We start from the raw sequence: 14,125 nt of genomic DNA on the forward strand, positions 1-14,125 counted from the left end.
CTTGGGTGCCATGGCTGAGTAAGCCCTTAATGCTCTTAGAAATTCAACAGTCAAAGGAGATAAAGGTTATCTGATACTCCAGTGACCTCCAAGCCCTCTCTGGTCACTGTGTCTGGCAGCAGCACCATCCATCACCCCTCAGTGCCACATCCAAGCTCCTGAGAGCATCAGCTGAGCTGCAGCTCCCAGCACGCTGCCCCCCTCTTGTAACCCTTCCCTTGGGGGGACCCCTCTGTCCCACCCCTGGGGTGACAGCCCCGCTGGTCTCAGGCTGCAGAGGGGGTCCTGGAGTGGGTACAACACAGACTCACAAATATCCAGACACAGGAGGCTCAAACTTGCTGGAATAATCCCGGGTTTATTGTCTGTTGTCCATCCGGGGCAGGAGAGAGAGCGAAATGCCCTGGTGTGGATGCTAACTCTGAAACACAGTCCCTGTAGAAATTACAGGCTGCATTGTTTCTCAGCCCTGCCTGAGAAAGTGGCCTGGGAAGTTTTAAGGAGGATTTAAAACAATCCTCACAGACAGAAAACAGCTTTGCAGGTGTTGTTTCTCCGTCCCTTGTTTTCTTTGCAGGACAAAGTCAGGGGGTGTTGAGCCCCACTGACCAGTGATGGTGATGTGGTAGTTTACTAACCAAGAAGAGTTTCCTTTCTGTGCTTTCCACGTATCAGTCTATAAAACAGAGCTGAAGTAATAAACTACGAGAAATTCTCCTAATTGGCTCCTAGAGAGTCTGTGCTGCTCTCCTCACTGTTCCTAATAGAGCAACACCCTGGGTCTTATCTCTTATACCAGGGGCAGGGGTGGTCAGGGGATGCAGGAGGTCACAGCCAGTGGGAAGGGGGAAGGGAAAAAGATTCTCAGGTAGGAATTAACATTACACAAACCAGAGGTGAGTTTTTTTGGGAGATACCAAGATTTTTAGATGCACCACAACACCCCCCTGCCCCAGGGGCAGCAGATTTGGGGCCAAACGTTGGCTGTAGGCAGGCAGGTTATTCCTGTAGCCACACAAGACACCGCAGTGCCGAGTGTGAGGTCTGGGAGTCACAGAAATAAACGCGCTGGGAAGCTGAGAGGGAGGTGAGGGAGGAAGGGAGGGAGGTGTGGAGGGTTTGTTGTCGCTTCAGGGCTGGGTGGGAGTCAGGTTGGACCCACCACGGAGCCCTGCTGAGTTTGGGGCTCTGCACTCCCCCCTGCGAGTCCTGCAGGGTGGAAATGGGATGGAGGGAGATGGGAGCCCCTCAATGAGAGCCCAGCTCAGGGAGGAATCCCCGAGCACCAGCATCAGGTTCTGGCTCCTGACTCACAGCAACGTGACTCAGGAGGAGCTACCAAACCTCAACAGAAGCAAATCAAGGACAAGATATTTCTGTACAGAATAATTCTGTGAAATCAGCTCGGCTGCGAGTTCAGGAGTTCGATAAGAGCCTGCACTGGTGTGGAACCAGCACCACAAGCAGCCAGGCAGGCTGCAAAGTGAACTTTGATAGGAAAGGAGATGCAAGGGTGGAGTAAACACCAAAACATCTGGCTGGCAGCTCCAGCGAGCTGCGAAGAGCAGCCAAAAAGCCCAGATGGAATCACACTCCCTTGTCCCCAGGGCTGCAGGGAAGTCCAGGCTCGAATGAGAGGGATCAAAATGCCACGAGGCTCCAGCAATGAGGTGACAACAGCGATGGGAATTGGGGACAGGAGCCACCCCCACGCCGAGCCGCTGGGACCCAGCTCGGAGCAGCTCCACGTCCCACACACTCCTCGGAGCAAGGAGAGGAGCAGGGAGGCCGCTCTTGGCTGGGTTTGAAGTGGAATCTGGGAATTGAAGTCGCTGGATGCTGCTGAAGAGCAGCCCCAGCTCAGCTCAGCGTGGAGCAGAGAATCCAGGACCGAGGAGTGACACCAGACAGGAGAAACACTCAAACTCAGCGTGGGGCTAATGAAGGGCTTTTTGAAGAGCAAAATCAGACGAGGTATAAAAACAAACAGGGCTGAGCATGTCACAGAGGCAGCAGGAACACACGAGGAGTGCCAGAGGTTAAAGGAAGCGATTCTGGGCACCAAGGATCTCACAGGGATGCTGCAAACCTCTGTTCCTTCCGGCTCCCACAGCTTCCCTGGAGATTTCTGTGCCTTTGCAGAGCCTCCAGGGAGATGCCATCCATGCCTGGGGTGGCAGCAAACATGGTTGTTTAAAGGGAAATATGTTATGGAGCCCGTTTGATGACTTGGAAGGATTTATTCCATCATCCAGCCTCAATCCCAGAGACAGCAGCCACGGAGGAACTGCAAAGGGATGACAGGAGCTTGTGCCCTGATCCTAAAAGTCAGGAGATGGACAGTAAGACAACAGATAATTAAATTCAAATAACCAGAGAGGAAATTCTCTGGAGCTGTGATGAAAGAAGGCTCGGACAGACACGATTTTTGAGATGCAGGGCAGTGGAGGGGGAGCTGGCAGCTCCCACACCGACGGCAGCAGGAGACCTCTGAGACCTGGTGTGCTGCCCAGGGGTGCTGTCCCCCCATGAAAACGCACCCAGGTGTATCCCCACACCTGGCACAGCCCTTCCCCCCAGCCTGAGGGATGCTCCAGACGTGTGGGAGGGCTGGGACAGCGCAGGGAGCTCCCAGAGAACACGGAGGTGACACGGCTGTGTCCTGTGCTGTGACACCGAGAGAGAAGCAGAGCCACTGAGGCCAGCGGGGGCTCGGGAAACGGGAGCTGAGGAGCTCCATCCTCCCCGGGATGAGCGGATCCGTGCAGGGCAGCTCCCGTTCCCGGGGGCTCCGGGACGCCTCGGCGGAGTGGCTGCGTGACACCGGCTCCCCCGGCTCGTTACCGCTCGCTGCCAGATGCTCCGGGGCTGAATCACAGCGATCTGTTGTGGCGAGCTTCGCCTCGGCACCTGCTGCACGCTGAACACCTCCTCTCCCTCCTCTCCCTCCTCTTCCTCCTCTCCCTCCGCCTCCTCTGCCCTGCCCGAGTGTGATGGGGAGTGGGTGCTGCACCCACGGGGGTCGGGGACAGCCCCCTGCGGGCTCCTGCAGGAGACACGGAAAGGGTTAAAAGCCGTGCCCGGAGCCCCCGGGGTGCGGCAGCGAGAGGGGACAGCGGGGGGCTCGGGGAGGGGGTCCCAGCCCAGGCACAGCCCGAAGGGACTCCCACGCACCTTCCTCCTCCCCAGGGAGGCTGGGGGATCGCAGGAAGCCCCAGGAGAGCCAGTGCCACACAAGACCCCCCTTTTCCAGAGGAAACGCCCCCAACACCCCCCCAGGAGCCACCCACAGCCCCCCAGAGCTGACCCAGCCCGGCCCCTCCCCAGTTTGGAGCCTCCAGGAGCCGAGCGCGGATTCCCTCTGCCGCTCTCACATCCCGGGGCTTCCACAGCCCTTCTCCAACCGGACCAGGAGCGAAAGCCTGGGAAGAGCCTGGGAAGAGCCTCACCCGGCCTTTTCTGCCCTCAGGTTTGCCCCAGGGCAGCTCCAGGGTCAGACACTCGGGATGGAGCTGGAGGCAGCGCGGGGATCGGCTGTGACCGGCACCAAGCTGTTCCTCCCACGGCCGCTTCCCACGGGGATTGTGACTAAGGGAACCATCCCTGGAGCACAGCTCTGGTGCAGGAACCTCGGAGCAGCTCCTCAAAAACGCACGTGAGGGCTTGTTGCAGGCCTGGGGAAGGGCTGAACACGAACGATCCCATAAAAGGGGTTAATCCTCCTCTGGAAACGAGCTGGGAATGTTTCCCCGGAGCCCCGAGGTCCTCCGGAGCTGGGAACGCCTGGGCTGGCTGAGCCGGAGCTCGGGGGGATCATCTGATGGATGAGAGCACGGATGGGTGAGGGTGGATAAAGGAGTTGCCTGGGAGATGCCAGGGGCCAGCCAGGACTGGACATTGACTTTTAGGGCCGGGAACAGAACTGGCTCCACCCCAAATGTGGTTCAGCTGCCAGGACCAGGCGTGGGACTGGGTGGTACAAACTCAGTGACAGTGATGGGCTGGGCCACGCTGGATGGCACAGGTGACATCCGAGAAAGGTGACACCCCAGCACGGGTGACATCCCAGCACGGGTGACATCGGAACACGAGTGACACCCCAGCACGGGTGACACCCCAGCACGGGTGACACCCCAGCAAGGGTGACATCCGAGCATCGGTGACATCCCAGCATAGGTGACACCCCATCACAGGTGACATCCCAGCACAGGTGACAACACAGTGACAGTGACAGCCCAGCACGGGGGCACCCTAGCACGGGTGACATCCGAGCATGGGTGACACCCCACCATAGGTGACATTCCAGCATGGGTCACATCCCAGCACAGGTGACACTCCAGCATGGGTGACACCCCAGCACAGGTGACATCTGAGCATGGATGGGACAACCCAGCACAGGTGACACCCTAGCAAGGGTGACATCCGAACACGAGTGACATCCCAGCACAGGTGACATCCCAGCACAGGTGACACCCTAGCAAGGGTGACATCCCAGCACAGGTCACATCCCAGCACAGGTGACAACACAGTGACAGTGACAGCCCAGCACGGGGGCACCCTAGCACGGGTGACATCCTAACATAGCTGTCACCCCAGGCCAGGTGACATCGCAGTGACAGTGACATCCCAGCAGAGGTGACACTCCAGCATCTCTGCTCCGGCCCCTCTCACCCTGCCAAGGGGACCGTGCTCCATCCAACCAGCGGCCCCGCGGAGCGACCCGGCCCGTCCAGGGGACACCGCGAGCCCAGAGGGGACCCGGCTCGCGGTGGGACCGGTCCCGCTCCCGCTCCCGGCCGCAGACCGGAGAGTCCCCCGTCCACGGCGGGACCGCCCAGCCAGGGATCCGGTGTGGGGACGACATCCTGAGGTATCGCCGCTCCGCTGGGCCCGGGCTAGCTCGGTGCGGGGGCGGGATGGGGACCGAGGAGACGGAGGGGACCGAGAGGACCGAGGAGACGGAGGGGACCGAGGAGACGGAGGGGACCCCGGTGCCGCCGCTCCCGCCGCCGCCGCCGCCGCCCCGCGCGCACCTGCCTCCCGCGGGGAGCCGCGCATGCGGCGCGCACCACCGCGCCTCAGGGCGCGGGGGGGGCCGCCGGCCGGAGCGGGCGTGTTTACACGGGGGCCGAGGGGGGCGGCATCGGCGCGGCCCCCCCGCCCCCCGGCACGAATGGTCTCTTCCTCGCGCTCTATTTAATCCCCGCCGCTGCCGCACCGCCGGCTCCAGAGCGGAGGGAGCAGCGCCCGCCGCCCGCGCTGCGGCTCGGTCGCGCCGGCCCCGCGGGCTCCCGCCGCCACCATGCAGCCCCCCGCCCTCGGCATCCTCCTGCTCGTCGCCTGCTTCGGCAGCGCTCGGGGAAACCTCTCCCGCGACGGTGAGTGACGCCGCCGGGAGCGAGCGAACCTCTCTGTGCGTCCCCCGCCGCTACGGCCGGGGATGCGGGGAACCGAGCGACAGGTGCGGGGAGCGGCGGCGCGAACGGGGCCGTTATGTGGGTCAGGCAGGTGCCGCCCGTCCCGCCCCGCCCGGCCCTCGGGGCCCGCCCCGCCGCCGGCTGCGGGTGCGGCTCCCGGGCGGCCGGCGGGGGCTCAAGGTCACGGCGGCGCCGGTGCTGCCCGTCGTGTCCCCCGGTGGCCGCGGACCGCCCGGGGCGGGGCCGGGGCCGGGGCGGCGGAAGGTTCCAGACAGGCCCCGGCGGGCGGCGGCGGCGGCGCTCGGCCCCTCCCGGCACTGCCCGCGGAGAGGGGGGGGCGGATGGAGGGTCCCCGGTGCGGCACGGCCGCCCCGCCGTGAGGGTGCCGGGGCCCGGCGGTGACACGCGGAGCGGGGACAGACACCGCCGAGGGGCGGGCGGAGTCCCCGGGGGAGCGGCCGTGACATCCCCGCCGTGGCTGGGGCGGCTCCCCGGTCCCTGCCGGTCCCTCCGGTGGGAGCCGCCTCCCCGGGATGGGCGGGGGGCTCGGCAGCGGCGGCCGCTCCCCGTCCCGCCGGGATGTGCGGGGCATCCGGCGGCCGCGGGGCGCGGCGGAGCCCCGGCTCGCCAGACAAAGGGGGTTCACCCTCGGCGACAGTCGCGACGGGTGCGGAGCGGGTGTGATTTCTGTCCGGGCTCGCCGGTGGCAGCGCCGTGTCCCCCGACGCTGTGGGGCTGCGGTCCCCGCGGGGTGACCGGCGGTGGCTCGGACCCGCCGTCCCTGTCTGGCTGCTGGCGGCTCCGTTTGCCGTGTCGGGAGTCGTCTGTCGTGACAGAATCGATGCCGCCGCGCGTGTTTGGGTGGGGAGGACCCAGGGGCTGGGCTGGCCTCGCTGTGTTGTGGTCTGGGGGTGCTGACGGTGGTTCCGGTCTCCATCCACATCCCTGCGGCCCGTCAGGAGCAGGGAGGGGGATTTGGGAACGGGATCGAGGGTCCCGAGGGCTGCGCGGGTGGGAGCGTGGCACGGCGGGGACAAGGGCTGAGCCCGCAGCCCCCACGGCTCCCCCGCACCCATCTCTGTTGCTGTCACAGGCTCTGGGGGCTGGTGGCTGTGTTCCCATTCACGAATCCCGGGATTTGTTCTGGTTTTGGCCACGGTCCTCCCACGGGCACCCAAAAGAGTCACTTGGGTGTGGGTGATCCTCAGCCCCACGGCGTGGGGACCTCCTGGCAGGCTCAGCGTGGGGATGGGGATGGCTGAGCATCCCAGGGAGCGCTCCCAGGAGAGGAGGTGGCCGTGACCCGGAGCTGTCCTGGGACAGGACGCAGCCTGGATGATGACACTGCAAGATTTCCTCCTGGACTGGCCTCTGCTGTGGCCCAGCCCTGGCCACCAGTGCCAGGGTCCAGCACAGCTGGACAAAAAGAGCCCAAAAAACCCTTCAAGGAGCAGAGGAGATGGATGGCTGGGAGATGCTCAGAAAGAAGTTGTTGCATCTTCATGGTTGCTGCCTCATCCTGGAGCCCCTGAGCCATCCCAGTGTGGCTCGGGGGACATCTCCTCCCTGGCACCCGTCCTGGGGCAGGATGGACTCTCTTCCCTGGAGAACATTCCTCCAGCGTGGCGGATGGCTCCTCTAGAGCCATGGCAGGGTCTGGAGGATCCCCTGGAAGCCTCCCAGGCACTGGGAGCACTGGTCCTGCACAAGAGGGCCCTGTCTGTGCTCTTGGCTGGCGTTGTGCTGTTGTCGGCACATTCGGGTGTTTGGGCTGGTGCGTGGTTGTCCTTGTGTGAGGATCATTCTCTCTCTGCGGGGTTATTCCACTCGGCAGTTGTGTAACCCTTTTGTTTGGACAGTTCCATGGGAGGCCACCACGGGCTAAAGCCAGATGACTTTAGGGGCTGTTTTTTTCCTTGGGGCACTGGAGGACATCGGGAGGTGTCCTGAGCCTGCTGGGATCAGGGCTTTGCAGAGAGGCAGGTTGAGGGCACCGTCCCTGTCCTGCAGGGCGGCTTTGACTCTCTGGAGCTGCTGGAGGTGTCTGCTTGGCCAGGCCAGCACAGCTCCCTCTGTGCTGGGGAGATGCTCTGAGCTTCCAGCTGGGCTCCCACAGGGCTTTTGCCGTCCCCAGCCTCCGAGCAGGGAACATCTGCAGGTCCTGCAGGGAGACGGCAGCACTGGAATGTGGGAGGCTGGAGTAGGGAGAGCCCAGGGGCACAGTGGGGTGGTGGGAGCCTGGCGTTGTCTGGAGCAACAGAAACCTTTGATTGCCGCTTTCCTGGTGCTTTTCCCCAAGGAACGTGTGCAAGAGCCCCGTTCCCAGTGCCATTAGGGCTCGCCATATGCTCCCAGTGCCTGTGCCAGCACCAGCCCTTGGCTCCGGAGCCGAGGAAGCGGTGACAGCCCTGGTGAGGCACGAAAGGGAGGGAGGGCAACCTCTCTGCATCACTCACTACCTGCTTGGCCTGATTTCGGATGACTCGGATCAGCTGCCTGGGGGAAACGAGCTGTTCCAGGGCTGGGATCAGCACTCAGCCGGAGGAGAGGGGAGGGAGCAGTGCATCCCTGTGCAGGCAGCCGGCTGGAGAGCACGGAATCCACCGCTCAGCTGTCTGGCACAACGCGTTAGGCTTAACAGGCAAGGCCGGATTTTAGGACAAAGCCTGGGATCAGGCTCTGCGGAGGTGCCCGCCGCATGCCCAGACGGTGAGGGATGCGCTGGCACCGGAATTGTGCCGCTGTCCTGACAATGCCGTGGGGTTTGGCATGGCCTGTGCTGTTTGCTGGGAGCGTGGTGGGCCGGGAGGAGAAATCCCAATGGAACGGGGCGATGCTGGCGGAGCGTGAGCTGAGCATCCCGAGCTCTGGGTACCCGTCCCCCTCTGGAGAGGGAAAAGCGCCCCGTTTGCCCAGGATTCCCTGCCTGGGAGGTCTCCTGCCTGCAAGATGCTGCCTCTTCTCCCTCTGCCTGACGTTCTCGCCTCTCCAGGGGTGTTGGAATCGCCGGAGGAATCGGAGGCGGCTACATCTGGGGAGTCACCCTGGCGCTGGCACGGTGGCCGCGCAGCCAGATGGAGGGAGCTGCGGCAGAGCTGCTCCTGTTTGTTTTCCCTGCCTCGGTTCCTAACCTCGTTTTATGCCAATCCAGGGTGTCTCGTGCCTATCCCTGCAGGAGAGGAGGACAGGGAGGGAGCAGGGCAGGATGCAGACATGTGTCCGAGGTGGTTTTGGTGGCGGTGCCAGCTGGGAGCTTGGTGGGCTCTGCTTGTGGTGCTGGGCTTGTTCTCCTGGGCACAGCCGTGCCAGTCTGGCCTGGCACCCCCTGCCCAGCCTGGTCTCCACCTGAGCTGCTCTCCAGGCTGATGCTGTGGCCGTGCAGGTCCCCCCGTGCTGGTTCTGCACAGATTGAGCGCAGTCCTTGCTGCTTTGGCTCTTCAGTGGCTCTGCGGGCCCTGGAAGGTGCTGCCAGCGCTGTAACACCCCCACAGTCAGATGGATCTGCTCCTCCTCCTCCTCCCAGTTACTGGGTCAGCTCAGCTTGAACCATCTGGTCCAGTTCTGGCCCCTCTGCTCTTGGCCGGGCACCGGGAGCAGCAGAGCCTCCATCGGGAGGTGACGGTGGGGTGGGAGCGATCTGTGGTGCCACAGCTCCTCCACCCACCTGTGACAGGCTGGGATTCTCCATCCCCCTCCCGGAGCTCCTCTTCCACCCCAGCCGGGGCTGTCCCGGGGGGAGGACGAGGAGCCAGGGCAGCGCCGGAGGCAGGAACGCTCCGTGCTGGGTTTGGGCAGCCCTGGTGCCAACAGCACCAAGCCAGACAAGCCAAACGCAGCCGGTGACGGCGGAGGGAGGCGGGGAAGCCGAGGCTGTGGAAAGGGAATGTGTTTAACCATTCCAGTCACCTGCCCAGCGTCACGCTCCGCCTGCGCCGGGATGCGGCCGAGGGCGCAGGGACCGCGGGCAGGTGTTGGATGCTGCGGCTCCCACGGAGCCTCTGCGGTGTCTGGACGTGCTGGAGGGTGGCAGGGCTGGTGCAGACCTGGCAGCAGCAGCATTTCCAGGAGTTTGGCCGGGGAGCAGCGCAGCTGAGAGCTCCCCGTGTCCCTGCAGCATCCCGGGAGCTGCCCCGTCCTCGGGTGATGCTCCAGGCACTGCTTCAGCTGCAGATGCTTTTCATCGCTTACAACACCTCAAACGGCGTTTGCTGGCAAGCTCAGCTTTCCCAGACTGCTGCTGTTGCTGTGATTTCCAGGGAAATGAGTTCTGACACTGCTGGTCCGAGTGGCTGCTGGCAGGGAGCGCAGCAGGTCCCTGGGCTGGGTGCTGCTCAGAAGACAGGACTTGCTGGGATCCCCACACACCCTGGGGAGCTGTTTCCAGAGCTGGGATGTGTTTTGGGGTGTCTGTGCTGGTGTCAGCTCCTTGTTCTCCCTCCTGCTGCCATCAGGATCCTGCTCTGAAGCCACAGGGAGATGGATCTGAGGTGCTCCAGCCTCGGCTGCTGCTGCTCACGGAACCCCTGCACCCTCCTGGCACTCCTGGACGATCCATTTTGCCTCTCCAAGTCTCACCAACTTTGGGTTCTGGGTTTTTTTCTTGTCTCCTGGTGATTCTGGGGACTCCAGAAGGGACAGAACGCTGCAGCAGCAGCAGAGCTGACCCGCTGGGCCACAGCTGATGTGGAGCACATTCCTGGGAATCCGTTGGGATGTGGGGAACACATTCCTGGGAATGGGGAGTCTCCAGTGCCCCATTCCTGATGGAATGGCTGGAGCTGTGTTAGGGTGGGTTTAGGTTGGCTACCAGGGGAATTACCACATTCCCAAGGCTGCTGGAGCTCCAGGAGCCTTTGGACAAGGCTCCCAGGCAGGGGCTGGGATTGTTGGGGTGACTCTGTGATCCTTGTGTGTTCCTTCCCTCTCTGGCTATTCCATGATTCTATTTTCGGGAGGTCAGGAGGAGGCGTTGGTTGTGCTGTCCCCCAGGAGAGGAGCAGAGCTGCCAGGGCTTCCCCATCCCTCAGTTCTGTTATAAATATCCTCTTACACAACACGGTGTGGTTAATCCTCGGGCAGTGGGGAGTGACAATTCCTCAGGACACGGCTCTGCTGCTGGTGTGGCTGCAGAGCCACCAAACCTCGTGCCAGGGCATCCAACTGGGCTGAGACACCTCGCTGGGCAGGGAGATCCTTAAAACAGAACTGTCAAAGCACGGAGCTCGTTCCCTTGGCAACAGTCATGTTGGAGATTGGCCTTAGGGTAGGAGCTAAAAAACCCACTCAAAAAAAAGGAGTTCTCAGCTGTTGGCTGTCACACTGGGGGAGGCTGCTGGCACAGGGGTCACCCTGCCCTGTGCCCCAGGCTCTTGGGGGAATTCTCTCCTTTTGGGGGCCCCCAGGGAGCTGTGACACCAGGAAAAGCTGGCAGGGTGTTTGGGGGGTTTGTGGTGGCCCAGAACAGGGTGGGTTTTCCTCCCAGCACTCAGGGTGTGACCAGCTGGGTCTTGGCTCTTCTGCTGCAGCTCTGAGCCTCGGTGGGCTGGCAGGAGATCCTGTGAGCCTGGGATGGCCTGGGAAGGAGGTGATCCTGCTGTCCTGGGGTTTCCTGAGCGTGCCACTGCCTTTTCCTGAGTGAAGAGGGCACCAGCCTGGTGTGAAGGTGCAAATGGAGCTGAGTGGAGCCGTCCAGGGGGTTCTCCAGCTCCCTGATCCCATCCCAGCCCTCCTCTGGGCCTGGGGGTGCTGGGAGGGCTGGGGAGGGCAGGCTGGGGGGATGAGGGAGGAGGAGGAGGAGGAGGAGAGGAGAAGCTGCACCCCAGCCCTGCCCAGCGAGGATGGAGCCGGAGCCACACTGGGAATGTCGGCTCTGGGAGCATCCAGCCAGGGCTGGAGGAGGAAGAGGAGGAGGAGAGGAGCATCCTGTGGTCCCAGAGCACTTGGAATCAGCCTCCCTGGAGCTGCTGATTGATGCCAATTGCTGACTGTGTCTCTGCTGAACCCTGGGCAGGTGTCACCAGCAGCTCCTGGCTGTCCCCTGGCAGGAGGTGACAGTGTCCCTCTGGTCACAGACGCAGTTTCAGAGGTGTCAGTGCCCCTCAGACAGGATCCTGCACCTGGCAGCTGCTGGGGACCATCCCCATGCCCTGGGAGACCCCAGGGTTTGGAGCAGGAGGTGATGAGGAGCTGCATCCTCTTGCTGTGCCCCTTCCCAGGAACGCTGATTTACAGAGAAATCCTCTGGAATTTGGGGTTTGGGGTGAGGGGCTTTCATGTGAAGCCCCTGGAGTCCCCAATTCCCCCACAAGGAGTGAGATCCCATCCTGCTGGGAGCTCAGACACCAGGATTCCTCCTGAACCTCCCAGGGAGCTCTGGAGCTGTGTCCCAGCATCCCATGGCAGAGCTGAGCTGGGAGCTGCTTCCCACCTTCAGGGAACATCATTTGCATTCCTGTGACAGTCCCTGTCACCCTGGGATCAAACCCTTCACCCTGTGCCAGGGACAGCTCGGAGGGAGCGGCTCTGGGGGCTGGAGGTGCAGAGGTGGGAGCTGCCAGAAGGAACTTGAGGAGTTACCAGATGGATTTATCCCTGTGAGGAAAGCAGGAGCACCCTGGATTGTGCAGCCCCACACAGGGGATGTCCCCTCCTGGAGCCCCGTCCTGGATCAGCCTGGATCCCTCTGAGCCTGCTCCAGCCCAGCCTCCATCAGCCTGGATCTGCCTCCTGGGGACGGTGTGGACAGCCTGTGTGACCACAAGGGACATCTGGATGTCACCAGATGGAGGAAGGAGCCAGCCCTGGAGTTGCAGGAGGCACCTGGCAGCTCCCAGAGGGGTGGGATGTGTCCTGGCACCGTCCCAGCACCGCTGACGCCGGATCCGAGGTGGAAGGGAGCAGATGCACCCAAACAGGAGCAGGTTTCCCTCTCCTGGGAAATCTGGAGCCACTCAGCTGCCTGGAATTTGGGCTCTGGCTATTCCAGACTGTGGATTCACACCCTGCTAAAATCAGCCTGCCAGGGATGCGCACAGCAGATGTCTGAGCCTTCCTGAGCCGTGAATTCAAAATTCCCGCCCTGCCAGGGCCGATTCCCGCATGGATCCCCGCAGGAAAGATGCCCAGGGCTGGGGATGGAGCTGTGGAGGGAACTGCTGGAACACAAAGTCCTTGGAGAGGAGGATAAGGCGCCTTGGAAAACATCTGTGCCCACGGGAATGAATTGGATCTTTGTGATGCTGAACCCAGAGTAAATAGGAAAGAAGGAGGGAAATGAGAATGGGGTTTTTGGGAAAGAAGGAGGGAGATTTTTTGAGAAAAAAGGAGGGAAATGAGAAGTGTTTTTCTGAGAAAGAAGGAGGGAAATAAGAAATGGGTTTTTTTGGGAAAGAAGGAGGGAAATGAGAAACATTTTTAGGACGTGACTGTGAACCAGAGGCGTTGGAGGGCTTGGAGCAGTGGGTGGTTTTCCCTGGGGTTATTTCTGCCACAAAGATGCTTTCACAGCCTGGAAAAAAAGCTGGGATGGGGTGGACATTCCTTGGAGAGGATCCTGCAGCTCCAGTCTCGCCCCCCTACAGCTGCTGGGTTCTTCCCAGGCCTCTCTCCCTGCTTCCCTGAGGATCCTCTTGGTGAAGCTGCTCCGTGGTTGTGTCACACAATTCCTGGGATGCAGAGGATCAATTTTTCCTCCTGGGATGCAGAGGATCAATTTTTCCTCCTGGGAGCATCCTGGGGCTGGAGGCTCAGAGCTGTGGGGACGGTCACTGCTGGATGGGGACACCAATGCCGGGCTCCAGGAGAGGCAGAGATGTCGACATCGTTTTTCTACATCATTTTCCCACATCATTTTTTTCCCCCCTCATAAATATGAATGCAGCCCCTCTGCAAAAGTGCACGGCTCTAATTAATGAAATATTGATTTTTCTGGAGCGCTTCCGCCGCACCAGCAAACACAGGCAGCAGCTCTGGGCCCCACACAGAGCTCAGCAGAGATTTTTGGGGTGGTTTTGGGGAGCCTGAGCTTGTCCCTGGATCCCTGCAAGCATCCAAGGCCAGGCTGGACGTGGCTTGGAGCAGCCTGGGATGCTGGAAGGGGGTCCCTGCCTGTGGAAGGGGCTTGGAACTGATGTTCTTTTGCAGCCCAAACCATTCTGGAATTCTTCTGGCTTTTGTGAGCCTCCATCCAAACGCTGGCAGCGCAGCTTGTGCCCAGAGAGACCCCATGGGAGGAGGGGAAGACCCCCGGGGTGGGTCCTGCTGTGCCCCCTCCTCCCCTGGCTCTGCCCCAGTTCTGTCACTTCCAGCAGGTTCCAGCTGCGGGGTTTGGGTAAATCCTGGCCATTCCCATCTGCTCCAGATGGAGCCCCCCAGGGATCTGGGTCATTCCAGGGGGGCTCTCGGGGGCTGTGCCCCCCACCCAGGGCAGCACAGCCTGGGATGGGGGATGTCCCCTCCGGGGTGTCCCCATGGTGTCCCCCAGGGCGGGGATGGCATCCTCCATGTGTTCAACCTCTCCCCACAGTAATGCCTTAATGAGGCCAGGCCCGGGGCAGGGTGGTAATTGTGTTAATTGGGTGTCAGACCCTCGTCCTCAGCGTCCCAGCTGGAGTTTGGACAACAGGCTTGGAAAGGCCTAATCCCCTAATTAGGGTGTGGCAGGACAAAGGCTCGTTAACCAAATTAAAACAAGCAGAGGGGGGGATTCC

General features: G+C 62.0%; 1 protein-coding gene across 4 annotated transcripts in view; it reads left to right on the forward strand.

Annotated features, from left to right (window-relative positions):
• The first annotated feature begins 5,239 nt into the window (after positions 1 to 5,239).
• The window catches only part of CADM3 (cell adhesion molecule 3), a 19,928-nt gene continuing 11,042 nt past the window's right edge, over positions 5,240 to 14,125 (forward strand). Inside the window, exon 1 of one of the 4 annotated variants that reach the window (XM_015616079.3) lies at positions 5,240 to 5,378. In XM_015616079.3, coding sequence (XP_015471565.1) covers positions 5,303 to 5,378 — 76 coding nt within the window. In that variant the 5' untranslated portion in view covers positions 5,240 to 5,302. The remainder of the gene's footprint in view (positions 5,379 to 14,125) is intronic. The other 3 variants (XM_015616080.3, XM_015616081.2, XM_015616082.2) reach the window with 3 other exon arrangements.

Source organism: Parus major, unplaced genomic scaffold, assembly GCF_001522545.3.
Source record: "Parus major isolate Abel unplaced genomic scaffold, Parus_major1.1 Scaffold342, whole genome shotgun sequence".
Classification (NCBI taxonomy): domain Eukaryota; kingdom Metazoa; phylum Chordata; class Aves; order Passeriformes; family Paridae; genus Parus; species Parus major.